This window comes from Somniosus microcephalus, chromosome 7 (genome assembly GCF_052327205.1).
Source record: "Somniosus microcephalus isolate GS21.2 chromosome 7, FLI_Smic_1.0, whole genome shotgun sequence".
NCBI lineage: Eukaryota > Metazoa > Chordata > Chondrichthyes > Squaliformes > Somniosidae > Somniosus > Somniosus microcephalus.
In genome coordinates, this window is record NC_140993.1 from 9,794,245 (window position 1) to 9,814,776 (window position 20,532).

The 20,532-nt window shown below is 43.6% G+C and overlaps 1 protein-coding gene across 1 annotated transcript in view; it reads right to left on the minus strand.

Annotated features, from left to right (window-relative positions):
- The window catches only part of npc1 (Niemann-Pick disease, type C1), a 42,779-nt gene extending 22,559 nt beyond the window's left edge, over positions 1-20,220 (minus strand). Inside the window, exons 1-12 of the mRNA XM_085992222.1 lie at positions 20,067-20,220; positions 14,922-15,053; positions 13,920-14,026; positions 12,071-12,231; positions 10,495-10,662; positions 8,217-8,466; positions 7,849-7,919; positions 7,231-7,601; positions 6,548-6,774; positions 3,779-3,879; positions 1,007-1,109; positions 656-845 (exon numbers count right to left, since the gene is read on the minus strand). Coding sequence (XP_085848348.1) covers positions 656-845; positions 1,007-1,109; positions 3,779-3,879; positions 6,548-6,774; positions 7,231-7,601; positions 7,849-7,919; positions 8,217-8,466; positions 10,495-10,662; positions 12,071-12,231; positions 13,920-14,026; positions 14,922-15,053; positions 20,067-20,144 — 1,959 coding nt within the window. The 5' untranslated portion in view covers positions 20,145-20,220. The remainder of the gene's footprint in view (positions 1-655; positions 846-1,006; positions 1,110-3,778; positions 3,880-6,547; positions 6,775-7,230; positions 7,602-7,848; positions 7,920-8,216; positions 8,467-10,494; positions 10,663-12,070; positions 12,232-13,919; positions 14,027-14,921; positions 15,054-20,066) is intronic.
- Between the last annotated feature and the right edge of the window lie 312 nt (positions 20,221-20,532).

Genomic DNA, 20,532 nt, shown 5'->3' on the forward strand with positions numbered 1-20,532 from the left:
ATCTCAAAGCACTTCACAGCCAATGAAGTACTTTTTGAAGTGGAGTCACTGTTGTAAGGTGGGCAACACAGCAGCCAATTTGTGCACAGCAAGCTCCCACAAACAGCAATGTGATAGTGACCAGAGCATGTGTTTTTGTTTTGTTGGTAGAGGGATAAATATTGGCCCCAGGAATAACTCCCCTGCTCTTCAAGATAGTGCCATGGGTCTTATGTTCACTTGAGCACAGACCAGGCCTCAGTTTAACGTCTCATCTGAAGGACGGCACCTCTGCAGCACCCTCAGCACGTCAGCCTAGCTTTGTGCTAGAGTCCCTGGAGTGGGACTTGAACCCACAACCTTGATTCAGGAAAGTGCACTATCCACTGAGCCACAGCGGAGTGAAGCAACAGTATACTGCTGCTGGGAATGCAAATCTCATTGCCAACTACTGATCTAGAACACCGATCCAATAATTTAACATGTCTTCTGCACTGGTCCAGTCAGTCTTTGCTGCTGGACGTTAGAGGATTAAACACTGAAGAGCAGGTTTTTTTTGGCCTAGTGCCTTATCTAATCTTTCTTGCTTACCCAACAGCAAATGCTTGCTCAAAAGCAGCTTCATATTCCACTAAAAACAAAACCCATTGAAATAGTGTATTCCAGCTACACCCACCAGGAGAGTTGTGCAGCTCTTGATGTGCCCCAAGGCAATGGAGATGTACACAAACATGATCACATAGCTAATGAGAATTGTATTGATGTCACTGCTACTTTCACGATTTATCTCGTCTTCAATGCTTCGTTCAGAGGAGAATGCAATGGTCAAGTTGGAATCATTATAATTTTTCAGGAAATTAATAAATCTGAAAAAAAAAGTCAGTCCAATTAATGCATTCCACAAGTTTATTTATCTTAATAGGAGGCACAATCTAACCATAAAAAAGGAACTACTGGTTTACTTATGCATTCTAGTCAAATATAACATGCATTTCCCCCCCCCCCCCCCAAAAAGAAAATTACTTACTCTTTCTCCCAAGCCAAAGCTTTGTTGAGTTTCTCAGTGTCATTGTGATAATTATTGACAGGGAAAGTGATCACCAGTGCTGTAGCATTGTTATAATCATCATCTGTGGGGTCAAAAGAGAAAGTCACTACTCTACTAGAATATCAAAATGTGCAGCCAGTGTCAGATTCCAACATTTTGAAGGAATTGTTAATTTCTCCCCCACCCTCACAAGTTGCCCATGAATTAGAACACTAGTACTCGTGATATCAGAAAGTCCTTTTGTTCCAATTTGAAGTAGTGAGGTGTAGGAGGAAACATGTTTTCATGCAATTTAGCAGGAAAGAATGGTTTTCTCCTTCCCCTTAACCCCTTCCAACTCCTGCCTTCTCAAAATACCCCCTTGCATTGTCAAATACTATAAAACATCCTAAGTCAACTTGCCTAGACTTAAAAGCACACCAGAGGCCACATACTAGCCCATGATCTTGCTCATTCATTTCCAGTGGGCAGGAAAATGGTGGGCTGGCAGGCAGAATGAGAAAACCTGGAGTCTAACTATGTAACTACCATGCAGACAGAATCCAATTTGTTCTACACCAGTTTCTTCAGCCACTGCTAGTTTAAAGGAAAAAAGGGATGGCTTAGTTTTCCCCCATAATAGTGGCAAATTATCCAGTTATTTGTAAGCCAAGAAATTCCTAAATTATGAACACAGCAAGTATCTGTTCACCAGTGAAAAATCAGCATGGCTCAGTTAATGCACTCACCTTGGGATCAGGCATTGTGGGTTCAACTTACTGCAGGATGAATATACAATCCAGGCCAACACTTGCAGCACTGAGGGAGTTCTGCATAGTCAGGTGAAATATATATGTTTCAAGTAGACCTTAACCCAAGGTCCTGACTGCTTGTTCCTACAGTGTTCTTTGGCAAAGCAGAACTTGCATGTCTTTGCCAACACTCCTTACTCAACCAATGCCAAAGATTCACTGCTTAATTCAATCTCATTTTGCTACTTGTGGGGCATGGAGTGCAAACTGGCTGCCAGTTGACTGCTAGGTAACTACTTCAAATAGTAATTGGTTCATCACTTGGCAGGTTCCAAAACAGAATTTTTGAAATGCATCTAGTTATAACTGGGAAGGAATCTAAACATGTACTAAAGTCCTTTCTTTCTCTACTATGGGAACAAAATGTCTATCCTCAACTTCCTTGGCGCTTACTGGAGAACAGCCAGTACCATCGTCCCAGCCAAGCTGCGCAGCAGTCTGGAGGTCCTGCACACAGGAAACATTGGCCAGCACCGCAATTCAATTCATCACAGAATTTAAACTCCCTCCTTTCATTTCCAACTGAATTAGATCGCTGCTTCAATGCATTTTACACCAATGAGGTTTTTTTAGCAAGCAAGTTTGTGGTTCCAATGGCAAGAGGGAAACCCCTTACTGCTAGTCAAGTTTGTGGAGGGTTTAAAAAAGTTGATGTACAGCAAACCAATTAGACAACAATTTGTATTTATAGCACCTTTAATGTAGTAAAACAGCCCAAGGCACTGCACAGGAGTATTTTAACAAAATTTGACACTGATCCATAAGGATACACTAGGGCAGGTGACCAAAAACTTGGTCAAAGAGGTAGGTTTTAAGGAGTGTCTTCAAGGGAGGAAAGAGACAGAGGTTTAGGCAGGGAGTTCCAGAACTTGGGGCCTAGGCAACAGAAGGCACAGCCACCAAAGGTTGAGGGATTACAATCAGGGATGCTCAAGAGGGCAGAATTAGAGTGCAGATATCTCAGGGGTTGGTTGGGGGGGGGGGGGGGGGGGGGCGCCTGAAGGAGATTATATAGAGATAAGGCCATGGAGGGATTTGAAAGAATTTTGAGGCACTGCTTAACCAGGAGCCAATGTAGCTCAGCGAGCACAGGGGTGATGGGTGATCAGGACTTGGTGTGAGTTAGGACACAGGCAGCAGAGTTTTGGATGACCTCAAGTTTACATTGGGTGGAATGTGGGAGGCCAGCCAGGAGTGCATTGGAATAGTGAAGTCTAGAGGCAACAAAGGCATGGATGAGGGTTTCAGCAGCAGATGAGCTGAGGCAAGGGCAGAGACAGGCAATGTTAGAGGTGGAAGTAGGCGGTCTTAGTTATGCTGCAGATGTGGTCGGAAGCTCATTTCAGGGTCAAATAGGACACCAAGGTTGTGAACAGTGTGGTTCAGCCTCAGACAGATGTTAGGGAGAGGGATGAGTCAGTGGCTAGGGAATGGAGTTTGGTGGGGGGGGGGGGGGGGGGGACCTGAAAACAATGGCTTTGTCCAATATTTAGTGAGAAAATTTCTGCTCATCCAGAACTGGATGTCAGACAAGCAGTCCAACAATGAGGTCACCATGGTGCAACATGTAGATGAGAAATAGGAGGCCAAGGATAGATCCTTGGGGACACCAGAGGTAACGATGTGGGAGCAGAAGAGAAGCTGTTGCAGGTGATTCTCTAGTTACAATTAGATAGAGGAGACTGGAACCAGGAGAGTGCAGTCCCACCCAGCTGGACAACAGTGGCGAGGCGTAGAAGGATGATGTGGTCAACCATGTCAAAGGCTGCAGACAAAGAAAGACGAGGGCGGCTAGTTTACTTTTGTCAGACAAAGGATGTCATTTGTGACTTGAGCCATTTCAGTACTGTGGCAAGGGTGGAAACCCAATTGGGGGGGAACTTAACCTAACCAAGAAAATCCCATGCATAGCAATTAAATGATGCAACAAACTTTGATGCAATTCCAAATATTTGCTTACCATTATACCCTCCTACAACCAGCCATGGAAAAATTGGTCCACCAAATGTGCCCAAGCAGGGGTCATGGAGCATAGTTGTATCATTCAGTGAAGTTGGAGCCCTGTTTAAAAAGCCAATGTTTTAGGATTGGTTAATTGGAGTTGCAGCAGACATGGGGTCTAAATCTGAACAGTTCTGCTCCAATGTAAAATAAAACTGAAGTCATCACTGTACAAAGTAAAAACATTGTGAACCGATGTTTAGCAAAGTGTTTGATTAGCCCCAATGCCAACACACTTCCCCCGGCCACCACATCCTGCAACTCAAGCACCACAGGAAATACAAATTATTGCACTTGAACACCCTCCACCCCACAGCATCCTCAAAAAAGTAATTAATTAGTCAAGACTTGAAGCAAATTTACTTGGGACTAGTCTAAACAATTTAAAAGGAAAGTTACCTTAAGAGTTAAAGGATTTTGGGCACAACCTTTAGGTTAGAAAGGAGTTTGAGAATTACATACTAGTGTGTAGCATCAGATATTTTGAAATTGGTGGGATAACACAGGATAGGCAAAAGGGAACTGAATATTAAATTCACACACCAAATGGCATGCATTGTGGAGGAAACACTAGGTATGGTTAACACTTGTTAATCTATATTTAACGAGTCAAGTGCATTGTTTCAAGGTCTACAAAAACAGCCTGTTGCAATCAGTGAGCTCTAGGAGCACCTGTAGAATAGGTTCTCAATCTAGGCCACAAAATTGTGACAATTGTTGAAACAAAATGAAAGTCAAAATGAGTGGTTACAGGGAGAGGGGATGCAGTTAAACTTGTATGTTCCCTGTTCAATGAGTTTGGAAATTAGATAAATGGTAATTATTTTACATGGGGTGGCAGAACACAGGGACCTGGGTTAACACTAAATCAATATGGACCAGACAATGGCAAAGCAAATAAATCTATATCCCAAACAGTGGGTACAATTTAGAGATGACAAAGTAAACAATTCAGTGGTCAGAACTTTGTGGTTGAGTACAATTCAGCTGGTCCCTTGGGATTAATTAACACATCATACACCAGCATTACAACCCAAAGAACCAATTTAAGCAACACAAGGATCCCTTTTAGCTTTCAGTACCACCTTAGCTAGGATCCTCTTCAAAAATCTAGAACCTACTGCTGAACACAAAGTATATGCAGGTCTCAAAATCCTATTCACTAGGCAAGAAAATCTGGGTCCTTGACATAGAATTGCACAGCAGGTGGCCATTTGGCCCATTGTGCTTGCTCTTTGAAAGCTATCCAAAGAGTCCCACTCCCCTGCTCTTGCCCCATGACAGCAAGTTTTAAAAAATTTGTTCATGGGAGGTAGGCATCACTGGCAAGGCCAGTGTTTATTGCACATCCCCAATTGCCCAGGAGATGGTGGTGAGCCATCTTTAACCACTACAGTCTGGAGAAAATACTCCCACAATGCCATTAGGGAGGGAGTTCCAGGATTTTGAGCCAGCAACAATGAAGGAAGAGATATTTCCAAATCAGGGTGGTGTGTAACAAGGAGAACCTGATGGTGTTCCCATGTGCCTGCTACCCTTGTCCTTCTAGGTGGAAGAGGTCATGGGTTTGGGAGGTGCTGATGAAGCAGCCTTGGCATGTTGCATCTTGTAGATGGTACACTGCAGCCATGGTGTGCTGGTGGAGGGAGTGAATGTTTAAGCTGGTGGATGGGGTGCCAATCAAGCAGGTTGCTTGGTCTTGGATGGTGTCAAGCTTAGAGTGTTGATGGCACTGCACTCATCCAGACAAGTGGAGTGTATTCCATCACACTCCTGAATTGTAGATAGTAGAAAGGCTTTGGGAGTCAGGTGGCAATATATTTGCTGCACAATACTCAGTCTGACCTGCTCTTGTAGCTACAGTATTTGTGGCTAGTCCAGTTAAGTTTCCAGTCAATGGGGACCCACAATGTTAATGGTTGGGGGGGGGGGGGGGGGGGGGGGGGATTTGAAGGTGGTAATGCTGATGAATGTCAAGGTGGTTAAACTCTTGTTGGATAGTCATTGCCTGGCACTTAGTGGCAAGTAACTCATGCCACATCAGCCCAAGCCTGAATGTTGTCTAGGTCTTGCTGCATGAGGGCATGGACTGCTTAATTATCAGAGTTGCAAATTGAAACATTGCAATCAGCAAACATCCCCACTTGACTTGGAGGGAAGTTCATTGGGCCTAGGACACTGCCCCGAGGAACTCCTGCAGTGATGTCCTGGGGCAGAGATGATTGAACAACTGCAACCATCTTCCTTTGTGCTAGCACAACTCCAGCCAGTATCTAGCCAATTCCCTTTTGAATCTGCTTCCACCATCTGTTCAGGCAGGACATTCCAGATCAACGCAAACATCTCTTCTGGTTCTTTTGCCAATTATCTTAAACCTGTGCCTTCTGGTTACTGACATTCCTGCCAATAGTTCATTTACTTTATCTAAATCCTTCAGCATATGGTTTAGCAATTTTAAGGCAGTTTGACACCTTCCATGAAGTCCCCAGCACAGATATTATTCAAAAAAATCTTGGGATACAAAGTAACACAAACTAAACCTGGAGGCCCCTCCCAAGTCTATGCAGTCTATCTACAAATACAAAAATCACCATGCAAGATTTAGATGCCTTGAATTTCCACTGGGGTTTATCCAGCAAGAAATCAGTAGAACTCCTGAAGTTATGGCAGGAGACATAACACCCCCTGTGGAGATTCAGGGCTGGAACGTCAGTCAATGGTCACATACCTAGTGCAGTACAGAAAGTGACTATGGTAGTCAGCATACACAAAAAAGTCATCACCAATAGAGTGATCAAGGACAGCGTGACTGTTTTGGAAGTAGTTCAAGACACTCAGGATGGTACAGTTGTTGTTATATGGAGCCAAAGGTGCCAAGCAGATGTCCTGCAGCATCACAGTTTCATTCTTGTAATAGGCTTCTAAATCTTGAATTGCATTCTGCAAATCCAGCACCTAAATCAAAAGTACTTAGTCTTAAATTGGAAACAGTGCTGTTCACATCATTGCAGCAAAAAACTGTCAGAATCACAGCAGAAGGAGACTATTCAGCTAATGCCTAGTCCCACACCCTCTTGTTCCCCCCATAGTCCTGTAATTTTCTCAAGTATTTATCCAATTACCTTTTGAAAGTTATTATTAATCTGTTTCCACATTACAACATGGTGCAAAACAAAATTCTCATCTCACTTTTGGCCAATTACCTTAATTCTGTCTCTGGTTACCAACACTTCTGCAGTTGAAACAGCTCCCAATTTATCAAACTTTATTAAATCTCCTTAACATTTGCTGCTCAAAGAACAATTCCCAGCTTCTCTAGTCTCAGCACAACTGCAGGCCCTCATCCCTGGTCCCATTCCAGCAAGAGTCTCCTAAAGGCAATTCTAAAACAGATAAAGAAACAGAACAAACCTGGTGTAGAATGTCCTTGTCCAATGGAGGGCCAAATGGCACATCGGACCCAGAGGGATAAGGTGAGTAAGTGCTCCACGAGCTATTTGGGGCTGTAATAATCAGCTGCTCAGTACGGAAAAAAGGTCCAAAGTGGGTGTCAAAATAATACTTTTCCATGCGAGCTTGGCTGGAAGGGGCAGACCAGATTTCAACTGGATCAGTAGTGATCTTCATGAATATCAAGCCAGAGGAGCAGGCTGCTACAGCAAGAATGGTCAATATGATAACAGGAGCAGGATGTCTCACACAGAAGGACCCCCACTTGGTGAATAGGTCACGCAAGAGAGCCTCTGATTTTGCACCAAGCTGTTCACAACAAGATATCTTATCTGAGGAGATAGAGGAAAGTTATCAGACCAGGAAGGGGAAAAAAAGCACATGCCCCCACCCCCAAATAAAACTAAAGTTAGCTGCCGAAGCAGGTTGGCTAATGAGACCCACACTCCCATGACTTTAAAGAATCAACTACACAAACAAAAAGGCAACTTCATGGGTCAGCTTTAGTGACAGATTCCCTGCTGAATGTTGAATTAGATCACAGTTCATGTGCAGACACTAGCAAATGGAATAACCTACCTAGATCACGACTGATGACTGTTGCCTTGGTGTCAATAATTGGGGCATATTCAGAAACAATATGTGCTTCCCTGTAGAAAAATTTTGAATTGTGAAACATGAGATTCAGCCAGTAAACAGACATGGTTTGAAAAAACCTACTAGTGACAATTGAATTCCTGCTCAAGTTTATAGCTCGCATTTACATTAGCACAACTTTAATGGCCAAAGACTGCTTTGACAAGCACTCGTAGTTCAACATCAGTAAGGTAAGACAAAAAACACTTCATTGCTGCATTTTAAATCTGTTAAGTTGCAAAGAGATTTTTTTTTTTTTTTTTTTTTAAATAAATGCAGAGTTCAGGCTTTACTTCCTTTAAAATGGTTACCTGCAATACCACACACTAATGACTGCTCCCCCAAAGACAGCCAGGAAGATCATATAGAAGATCCACATTATAACAGCCATAGCATCCAAACCAAAAATGGTCCATGGGGTAAGAGGTGGTGGGGGTACTGGCTTTGGGCCACAAACTAGTGCACAGTCCTGGCAACTACATGGTGGAGAACCATCATCCAAGGTCTCATTGCAGCCTCTGGTTTCATTATTCATAGGAATCATTCTTCCAACTGGACGATCTACCAAAAAAAAGACAGCCAGTAGTATTGAAGGCATGTCTAGTACAATACAGATACCATGAAGTAACAGTTTCAACTCCCTACTTGCTCCCTTGACCATGCATATGCTTCTAATAGAAACTGGACTGGGGAAAGTCCCCTCTCCACTGATTAGACTCAAACCACTAGCATCTCTTGCACTGCCCTCGCTCACATTTCCTTCTGTTTACTCTGCAGAGAGTTGGATTGACATTTGGGTCATCCCACATAGTATTGATTAAAGTTAAATGGTTTGCTGTGCTCACAGCTTTTAATTGCAAGCTACAGTACAGCTCACTTGAAATACAAGGTAATGAGAAGTCTAAAAATTAATGCACATTAGAATTTCTATTTATTATGGGCCACAATAGTAAAGAGGCCAGAACTTTTAAACATAGGGGCTGTTTGCCAATTTAGTGGTTACCATTGTGCATGAATCATGAGTTGTCACGTGGTTTTTAAATAAGCTTTATTACTGACTGATTTGGTCTTTATATTATGGTATGTAAATACAAGCTGGTTCCCAGGCTCCACCTACTTCAGAGAACACTTGTCAGTAAATCAAGTCCTGGAGTGACCAGCTCCCACCCTCTGCAGTGGCATTGCTTCTGACCCTTGAGAACTCTGATGTTAAGAGGACCTGGTTCTATTCTTATACTACAATACAACCTTGGCTAGTGCTTCTGTAATATGTAGGTATGAATATGTACTGTACATGTTTAGCTGCAGCCACATTTGTGTGTTTACCCAACTTATCTTTTCAGCCTTTGCCTCTAGTACATAGACTCCTTACTATGGTAGGTGCGGTCTTGAACTGCATTGTTCATAGACAAGATTACGATTTCCCTTTCTCCCATATTGCCAATATAAACCCTAGAAAAAAGGATGCTGGGATGGCTTGACTAAATCTTAAGCATGCCAACAGGTAACATTCACCAAAGTGCCAGGCAATGACTATTGCCAACAAGAGTCTAACCACCTCCCCATGCCATTCCCAAATCCCCCACCATCAACCAGAAACTTAACGACCAGCCACATAATACTGTGGCAACAAGAGCAGGTCAGAGACTAGGTAATCTGCAGCGAGTGTCTCACCTCCTGACTCCCAAAGCTTTCCCACCATCTACAAGGCACAAGTAAAGAGTGCGATTGAATACTCTCCACTTGCCTGGATGAGTGCAGCTACAACAACTTGAAGCTTGACACCATCCAGGACAAAGCAGCCCGCTTGATTGGCAGCCCATCCACCACCTTAAACATTCACTCCCTCCACCACCGGTGCACTGTGGCTGCAGTGTGTACCATCTACAAGATGCAGTGCAGCAACTCTCCAAGGCTTCTTCGGCAGCACCTCCCAAACCCACGATCTACCACCTAGGACAAGGGCAGCAGGCACATGGGAACACCACCACCTCCAAGTTACACACCATCCTGACAGAAGTATATAGACATCCTTCATTGTTGCTGGGTCAAAATTCTGGAACTCCTTCCCCAACAGCACTGTGGGAGTACCTTCACCACAGACTGCAGCAGTTAAAAGGCAGCTCGCCACCACCTTCTAAAGGGCAATTAGGGATGGGCAATAAATGCTGGCCTTGCCAGCAATGCCCACATCCCATAAACAAATATAAAGTGGGTTTTCCCACTTCCAGGAATTTTCTAAATTTTGGTTACAACAACTTTGTTACAATATCTTTTGTAACCTTGTGTAGAGAAGTTTCAAAAAGACACTGATCTCAAATCTAGTGGTTAAAATGTGGCCAACTTGTATGAAGCTGAAGATGGGAGTTATCACAGCAATCACTGGTACTCAGGTCAAAACTACTTCTGTAACTGGTTAGTATTGCGTTGCAGCAGCAGCAAGACACCGACACCATTTTCATCCACTAAAGTCCTTGATTTGTTCCATCACTGGTAAGCAATCAGGAACACAAGAGGCAGCGCTATACAAACTAGTGTAAATCAATCAGTATGTACACTCATGTACAGTAAATTTCTTCAAAGGCTTACCACTGAAGATGGGAATAATGTTGAAGGGTGTCTGAGCATTACTGGTTGTACACATATACTGAATCCAGTTGGTTGCATTACAATCTTTTGCATCTTTTCCACAAAGTAGCCCCAGAGCCTTGTCATTACTTGAAGGGGACTGAACATCTTTACAGGCATTATACATGGCTAAAAAAACAAAACAATCAATCAATGGGCATTCTCAGTAACCTTCATCAGCAATATCTTGAGGCCATGGTCAGTCTCAAAATGCAAAGCATTGAAATGTTAAGTGATCCCACCTTGCACAGTATAACATTACTGATCTTTGCAACAGTTTGACTTGGAACAGATTTTATTAATTTGCACACCCAGTATCTTAACCCACTTGGAGGGCTCAAGAATTGGGATGTGACTGGAAAACCCAACTATTAAAATTCACAAATGGAAAATCCTGCAAGGACTGCTGATCTCCAACCATGCAAATCCTTTCATCTGGAAAAAAACCTAATTTTACAGGGCATGAAGCTTATTACAGCTTGTGTACCAAAAACTTTACAATCCCTTCCCAGGGATATGGTGTTAAAATACTATAGATTCTTGCATATAGCACTTCCATTCATCAAATGTTCAATTCGTTTGTCTTTTGAAGCCTCCATTTATTTTTAACAAAAGCAATAGCACTGAAATCTGATGGTTTTATTGTGGTAATGCAAGACAACCAGGGATTCACACAATCTAAAGATTAACCAGGTGTTAGTGGCTTGCTTTGGGATTTATTAAGCAAAAAGGCATCACTCCCCTAGGGGCAAGGTGTGGACCAAGCCATCTAGGAGCAGTAGAGTGGAAGATACCACCTGCTCTCCCCATCACCAGCTCTTTTGGCTGCAGTTGGTGCAGGGAAACTGATGTAGTTCCTTAAAACAATCAATCAGTCTGCAGTCAGACAAAACCTTTTGTTCCACAAGTCTCATGAACATTTTGCATGCAAGAATGAGCTCATAGTACACAAGATTGGATAGATATCCATTCACCATTGAGTGTGCCATCACCACAAGGACTACAGTTCAACAAGGCCCACCATCACTTGCCAAAAAAAAACCACATCAAGAATAAAAGAAAGCCACGTGGAGTCTGCACCTCAACAGGAAGTCACGCTGCATAGTACCAAGCCATACAGGGCAGAAAGAACCCAGCTTCAGTCCCTGGCCCATATGGAGAGTTAACTATTTTCAGCTGCAGAAGCAATGGATTGTGTAAATTACCACCAGTCCAGGAAGAGGAGAAAAGCCAAGATTCCTGCCTCAAATGTGGAGGGATTTAGATAGCTAGAACACAGGGTCAGACTTAGAATTAGTCAACCAACCACCAGGCTTGTAGATAAGGAACAGCTACTTGAGCTAGGCAGTGAGTCTGTCATCAGGAGAGAAGCTCACTAGCAGCTGCAGCACTGAAGAATTTAAGTTCAGTCTACTAGGATAGTCAAGTAAAAAAATTGTAAAGTCCTTCTGTTCACCCCAATCATAAAACTCCTCAACCAATTTTTAAAAATGTTATTGCCACAGAAATGTATGTTATCAAAAACTGGATTTCTCACCATTTGCAAAACTTGCTCCAATGTAATATTCCACCTCAGTGATGCTGGTTTGGTTCTGAACATATGGTTCAAATTTGGTGGCATTGAGAAACAAACTCTGAGCAGGGCTGCAAGTCAGTTCACAATAAAAGGTCATGAAATTATGGAAACAAGATGGGCATCTGCAAGACAAAAACAGCAGTTAAGTTTTACCTTAAAAAAGGCAGAAAATAGCAAATGCTATAAACAGCCAGCTTTGTAAAAATATTCAATTCAGCAGTCAAGCAATATAAAAATAGTTTGGCAGCTTGATCTTCAGGCATTAGGAATGAGGAGTAAGAACAAGGCGGTCTTTCAACCCCTCAAGTCTGTTCTGCTCAATTAGATCACAGCTGATCTGTACCTTAACACCATTCACCTGCCTTGGTTCTGTAACCCTTACCCAACAAAACCACCACAAAAGCAAGATACTGCAGATGCTGGAAATCTGAAATAACAGAAAATGCTGGAAATACCCAGCAGGTTAAGCAGCATCTGTAGGAGTGTTAACATTTCAGGTCAATGACCCTTTATCACAACTCAAATCTATCAGTTTTGAAATTTGCAATTGACCCCCAGCCTGAGTTTTTCAGGGGAAGTTCCAGATTTCCACTACCCTGTGAAGTGCTTCCTGACATCACCCTGAATGGTCTAGCACTAATTTTAAGGTTATGCCATGTTCTGGACTCGGAGGAAAATCAACTCCTTTAATCACCAAAACACCTCTATTAGATCACCTTTTAAATCTTCTATACTCCAGGGAATACAAGCTTAGTTTATGTAACCGCTCATAAATTTAACCCTTAGTCCTGGTATCATTCTGGTGAATTTGCACTGCACCCCCTCCAAGGGGAATATATGCTTTGAGGTGCAATGCCCAGAACTGAACAGTACCCCAGATGTGGTCTAACCATAAGTGAGGTACTAAAGCTTTTCTGCATGAAGGCATTAAAGCACAACTGCATCCCAAAAGGCCTGGTCACTGGCAAGATAGTACAGCATGGAATGGAATTAGTCGTAGATCCTTAAATTACAACAGTCTAGTAAAAAGAGTAGGAAGTGCAAGAAAGGGAAGGAGAAAGACAAGGAGGAAGGGGACAGCACCAATCACTGGTTTTAATAATCAATCAACTTTGTCATTGTTAGTGCAGTACAACAAAATGTAGGCTTGCGGCTCCCAAGAGTGTACATTTAGATTAAGACATTTAAACATTCAACATTCATTTGGCTTGTAATACATTAACAACCATAAAAGTGCATTGGCAGATGCACAGGCTTGAGTTTATTTGTGGAGTTCAGTAGGATGACAGCCCTGGGAAAGAAGCTGTTCCTAAATCTGGTCGTACGGGTGCAAATGCATCTGTAGCATCTCCCAGATGGCAGGGGGGGGATGCACAGACTGTGGCTGGGGTGGGTAGGGTCTTTGATGGTCAGTGACCTCTAAACAGCATTTCTGGTAGATGTTCTCTATGGTCGGTAAACCTGAGGTTGGTAAACATCACAAAACTGGAAAATCCCAGTGAAGGAGTTGTTTAACTAGCTTATGCTCATTAGCTTTACAGCAAACATGTTTTAATACAACAGGCAAATAGAGCAGGTGTCACTACTGAACCTCAAGAAACTATTGTGACACTACAGCCTCTTGTAAAGTCCAACATTCACCTAGGGATTTTGCAATCTTTATGCACTTGTCTAGGGGAGAAAGGTCCTTTGTCAAAAGTCAATATTAGCAATACTCCTGGGCCTCCTAGCAAGAGCTTGGGAGGATAATTAGAACTTGTTCCCAGTCTGGATCACAACAGGTTTTAAGCAAAAGACCAAGAATGAATACCTGGACAAGAATTGTAGCGGTAGCTGCATATTATCCTTAAGCGTGTGCAGTTGTTGAACATCACAGCAGAGATTAACATTGCCATAGTGAAAATTTGGGCACAATTCCTGGAGGGGACAGAAAAGTGATTCATTTATATGCTTGTTACAAATGAAAGGCTACATGCACTAGTTTTAAAGTACAGCACTTCAGGAAACTGCACACAGGGGGTATATTCATTCTCAAATATTTTCTTGAAAGAATCAAAACATTGCCATGATCCAATTTCACCAAGAGCAGTGCTTAGAGCAGTCAACAAGGAATGGTTTTGTATCTTTTCGAAAGGGTACAACTACTTGCTTTTATGTAGTGCTATTAAAATGTACTAAAACGTCCCAAGGCACTTCACAGGAGCATTGTCAATTTCACAGCCACATGAGATTAGGACAGGTCAGCAAATGTAGGTTTTAAGGATGAGAATTTTAAATGCAAGGCATTGCCAGACCAGGAGCCAATGTAGGTCAGCAAGAACAGGGGTGCCTCAGCAAGAGTATTGACTGATATCAGCTGGGGCATTGTAGGACAAGCGTACCACCAATGCATCACTGAAGCAGTGATCATGGCAGGCTAGGTCATGGTAAGGCAATAGAAAAAAGCCAGTAAACTCAGATCAAGACAGCTCAAAAGTGCATGATAAAGACTGAAATGCATCAGCTGGCAAATCAACACCTGAGAAACAGCTAGTCAGTCAGTCAGTCAGTCAGTCATGCTGAGCCAGCCTTATTCTGCTCAATTTAAACCTGTCCATTTTAGGGTCATCAAAATGTTTTGGCAATAAGAGATTCTAATTTGTGGCTCTTTTGCAGACATACTGAAAGACTACACAAATATTTTCAGTGATCTGTTCAGTTTGCAAGAAATACCTCCAGCCAGGAAATTAATTTCAAAGCATTGTGCTGTAAAATTCTGTTGACAGACCAAAGTTTGAAAGTCCAAGGTTTGAAAACCACACTGAGCACTTACGTCAATTAATTCATATGCTGCTTTAGGCAGTGGTTTTGGTGGGCCATCATATTTACAGTTGTACCGCTTCTGTGTGGCTTTATCTGTCCCACATTCACCATACCAAACACAAGTTCCATTTTGTGCAAATTCCTAGAGAGAAAAATCAGTTACTAGGTTTATAGCAATAGACAAGTCAGCTAGTCAACAGATGTGATGTGTACAAAGTATTAGGGGGTGCTTGGCAGGATTCATACACCAGGGAGAGGGAGAGAGACCCCAGCTTGGCAGGATTCATACACGAGGGAGAAGGAGAGGGAGAGGGACCCCAGATTTCAAAGAATTGGATGACCTGTCAAAATTAAGATTAGTCCTGGGAGAAGGAGACAGACCATACCTTGGTGCCAAATATGTAACATGTCACAACCTGAGGACTGTTTAAAATTAATACTGAATGTACCCAACGATGTTCAACGACTTTAAATTAATATTGTTTAAACTAATATTGTATGTACCCAACGAAGGTCAAAATTGTTTGGCGAGTGTGTGAGAGAGAGCACGAGAGCGAAAAATGATGAAAGGTTAGACAGCAGAGAAGATGTTGCTACTAGTGGGGGAAATCCAAAACTAGTAGCCATAAAGATAAGTCACTGATAAATCCAATAGGGAATTCAGGAGAAACTTCAGAATGTGGAACTCACTACCACAGGGATTGGTTGAGGTGAATAGCATAGATGCCTTTAAGGGGATGCTAGATAAGCACATGAGGGAGAGGGGACTAGAAGGATATGCCGATAGGGTGAGATGTAGTAGGGTTGTGTGGAGCATAAACACCATCATGGACCCATTAGGCTGAACAGCCTGTCTGCTGTAAAATTCTATGTAGGATCAGGAAGAGACATCAACTAAACTTCAAAAGTTTGTAGCAAGTGCTGCAGTGGTTTTCCATTCCTCAGGTACAGAGCAATCCACAGAATGCTGTGGCAGTGGATTTCATGGCCGTTACTGGGCAAGTGAAAGGAGAAGTTTTAGGAAATGAGCGCAACATGTCAGCTATAATTAGAAACAGCATGTGAGGATCAACCTTATTTTTAACCAAGAGTTCAACGTCTTGAAATGTTGAAGCATTTTTTGACAAGGAGACAGATTGCCAACCCTCAAGTCAGCTGAGAGCCACCATCCAAACCCACACACTTCAAAACCCAGCACTGGAACAAGCACTTTGACAAACTTCATCAGGGAGGGGGGGGGGGGGGGGGGGAACCTTAAGTCAACAAAGAGGGAATTATCAAATTAAGCATTTCATGACAGGATTTGTGGAAAATTAAGTTGGTTTTCCTACATTACCAGCATAATGTCTAACTTCACTTACACAACTTGTTCTCAAATTCACAGTTTGATAAAGTGTCAGGCATTTAAAAAGGCTTGCATTTATACAGCATCTTTTATGACCAGCAGGCATCCCAAAGCACTTCACAGCCAATGAAGTACTTTTTGAAGTGTAGTCACTGTTGTAATGCAGGAAATGCAGCAGCCAATTTGCACACAGCAAGCTCCCAAACAGCAATGTGATAGTGACCAGATCATCTGTTTAGGGATGTTGACTGAGGGATCAATATTGGCCAGGACACTGGGGAGAACTCCCCTGCCATAGGACTTTTACACCCACCAAGTGCAGACGGGGCTCTGTTTGTTTAACATCTCATCCAAAAGACTGAATGCTGACCCAAAAAAAAAAAAGTTCAGTTAATGCTACCTTAAGAAAAACAGCTTTCAATTGACTTTTGCAGGCAGAAAGAACAATGGCATGACTAGAATCATTGAAAGATTACTATTGCCTGCACCCCCCCCACCCCACAGCAGTATTGTCAGACTAGCAGAATCAGGTATAAACCCACTCAAATATTTGTAATGTGGGAAACAGCAGCCAATTTTGTGCACAGCAAGCTCCCACAAACAGCAATTGACGACAACTAGATGTTCCATTTTGATTGAGGGATAAATATTGGCCAGGACACTGGAAAACTCCTCTGCTCCAGTCAAATCCACTCAACTAGGCTGAAAGCAATGGAATAGTGCACAGTCAAAAAGAAAATCACACCGAAAGTCTCATCCCATGACTGAGGGGAGGGAGGAAGCAAAGGGATGGGGTCAAGGTGAAAAATATCACTGGTTACTGAATCAGTGGCAGTCAACCTGCAGACTTATCCAAATGTTGTCTCCCCTTATCACTTGAAGCCACTGGCCATCTCCCAAGTGGCCAATCATTTGCCAGATTACATGCATTCACTATCTAGACTACTTGACCAAACAGGGCAGCAAGACAAGTCAAATTCCACTCAGATGGCCAGTTTCCTGTAGGATTCATTGATAGGCAGGGCAAAGGCCCTTTACTGAGAAGCCACATCATAGCTGAGTCACAAGTATAGACCATTCCATGTCTAATGAGGGGTTTGGTTAGCAAGCTCCTAGACAATGTTGTACAGTAGAAACCTACAAGATGCAGGCAGGGTCAAAAAAACCTAACAAGCCTCAAGAAGAGGTTAAGAGGATGTGAACATAAGCAGTCATGATTAACCTCATCTGGAAAAGAGAATTAAAAATCCCTTAAACATTATTAAAGAGGAATACCATGATAAATTGTGCTGAGACACCAATTATACACATTTCTCAAGTAGGTTTGTTCAAATATTGACAATCCCAAGACTAGAACTATTAACACTCAAATCTGGTAAATTTGGAGTTTCTCCTCCCCCCTGGGAGAAGGCAGTCACAGGAAGATCTTAAAGATCCAGCACCAACAAAAAAAAAAAAAAAGTTTTTAGTAGAGTAAATGAGAAACTGTTTCCACTGGCAGAAGGGCAGTTAGGCTCATTCAATTCAGGTTAATGCTACTACTAGGAGAACTGAGGATTTACTGATCAGGAAAGGCTGAGGCTCTTCAAAGAGAAGTCTGAGGAGTGACCAAGAGGTTTTTTTTAACCATTATGAAGGGACTGATAAGACGGACGTGACATGGGAGGTTTCCGGGGGGGGGGGGGGGGGGGGGGGGGGGGGGGGGGGGGGGGGGGGGGGGGGGAGAAAAGAAGAAACCAATACTAGGAGCCATAAATATAAAAATCACCAATCAAAATAAATAGGGAATTCAGGAGAATCTGCTTTACCCACAGTGGCAAGAATGAGGAACTCCCTACCACAAGCAGTTGAGGCAAATAGCATAGATGCATTTAAATAGAAACTAGGCAAACAAGAAATTAATAGAAGGATATGTTGATGGGTAGAAGAGGGTTGGGAAGAGGCTCGTGTGGAGCATAACCACCAGTTGGGCCAAATGGCCTGCTCCTGTGGTGTAAATTCAATGTAATTCTGATGATCAGAAAGCACTACTTGAGGGGGTGGTGGAAGCAGATTCAATAGTACCTTTCAAAAGGGGAATTGGATAAATACTTGAAAAAAAATTAGGGTTATGGGGAAAAGAGCAGGAGGAGTCAGACTAATTGGAGAGCTCTGTCAAAGAGCCAGCAGAGGCACAACAGGCTGAATGGCCTCCTCCTGTGCTGTATGATGTTAGATCAGAAAAATATGCAGACCACAAGATTAATACATCTCTTCACAACCAGTCAAGTGCATTTTAAACTCCAGTAACTCCAGAAAGCTGCTTTGCTGATTAAACAAGTTCATTGTTTGCAAACACAATCTCACCCTTGCACCAAGACAAAACAATTTATATTAAAAAAGTCTTAAAGTCTGGCCACAATCTATGCCAATCTTCCAGACACATTACAGCTAGTACCTAACCTTAAGTAAACTTAGTCATCCAAAACTCAGCTGCGTGTCCTAACTCACACCAACTGCCGTTCACCTATCACCCCTGTGCTCACTGATAAACATTGGCTCTTGTTACAGCAAAACCTTTCAAAATTCTCATCCGGTTTCCAAATACCACCATGGCCTTACCACTCCCTCTAATCTCCTGTAACCACCCCCTAAATATATCTATGCTCCTCTAATTCCAACTTGAACATTCAATTTTAATTACTTCACCATTGGCAGTTATGCCTTCTGTTGTCTAGGCCCCAAGCTCTAAAATTCCCTTAGACTCTAGCTATCCCCCCTCCTTTAAGCCACTCCTTAAAAAGCCAACTATTTATATAGCACCTTTAACGTATGTAAACGTCCCAAGATGCTTCACAGGAGTATTAGAAGACAAAAGTTGACAGCCACACAAGGAGAAATTAGGGCAGGTGACCAAAAGATTGGTCAGAATCGATTTAAGAGGCCAAATTTTAATTTGATTAATCGGGTTATTTAAAGGGTTTATTTGTTTAAGGGTTTATTTTTGGGTTTATATAAAAGAAAAAAAAAAAGATTGGTCAGAGGGAGATTTTAAGGAGCCTCTTTGACCAAGCTTTTTGGTCAGCTGCCCCAATGTGTGGCTCGGTTTGTGTCTTATAATCGCTCCTGTATAAATACAAAGTCGTTGTTCGGACCCCTAATCCGCAATGACAGTCACGAGGAAACTTGCAGCCAAGGGGAATGAACTTTCACCGCGCAGGCGCAGTGGCCAGAACGCCGATCGGACCACGGGTGACGGAGGGAGTCACGTGGGGAAAGGGAGCGCGCCGTCCCCTCGGGCAATCCACCCCATCACACTGTGGGGGGGCGCGTACATCACCCCCCTGGGCATCAAACAGAGCCCCCCCCCAAACCCCGCAGCATAGACACCCCCCTCCCCATCACTATCGAGCCTTCCACCCACTCCGGCGAGCCAGCGCGCGGGCTGTCACCACAGTTGACCCGGGGGCGGCGGCGTCGGGAGAGGAGACAACAGCGCCAATAAAGGCGGTTAACACTCCACCTCCCCGACCCACAGCCCTGATAATCCGGCTCAATCTACGCCCGACAGCCTCCTTACTTCACATCCCCGCCGGCTCGACACTCCGAGCCGACAGCCTCCCCACACACAGACCTCAGCACTCCAACCCGGCCCCAGACAGCCTCCCGATAAGCCGGCTAAATCCACGGCCCGGCCCCGACAACCTCCTCACACACTCGACTCCAGCACCGCCGGGGTATGGATGCCGGCAGCGAGCGGCCCCTCACTCACTCAGTCGGTCGGTCGCCCGGTTTTGTCGGTTGGGTTTGAACGAGCCGCGCGCCACTCACCGCAGGTTCTGGAAGCTGCAGGAAGATCATCAGCAACAGCAGCGACGCCGCGGAGGCGCTCAGACCCGGGCTCCTCATCGCCAGGCCGGGTAAGTGTCACAGTCGGTCTCTCACTGGAAAGCAGCTAATGCTCAGCACTTCCTTCCGCCGCCCCCTTTTTATAACTCATCCCCGGCTCGCAGCTCAATTGAATTACAATCACCACCCCCCCCACCCACACACTCGCTGGTTCAATGGCTGCTCCGCCCCCGCCCCCAACACCAATCACAGCAGCAGTAGCTGGCCACTCGGCCCATCCGGCCCATGCTGGGCTGGGTTCCCCACGTGAAGACAGCCAAAGTACAGGAGGCATTTCTTCACCCAGAGAGTGGTGAACCTGTGGAATTCTCTACCACACAAGGCAGTGGAGGCCAATTCATTAAATATATTCGAGAAGGAGTTGGATATATTTCTTGAGGCTCAAGGG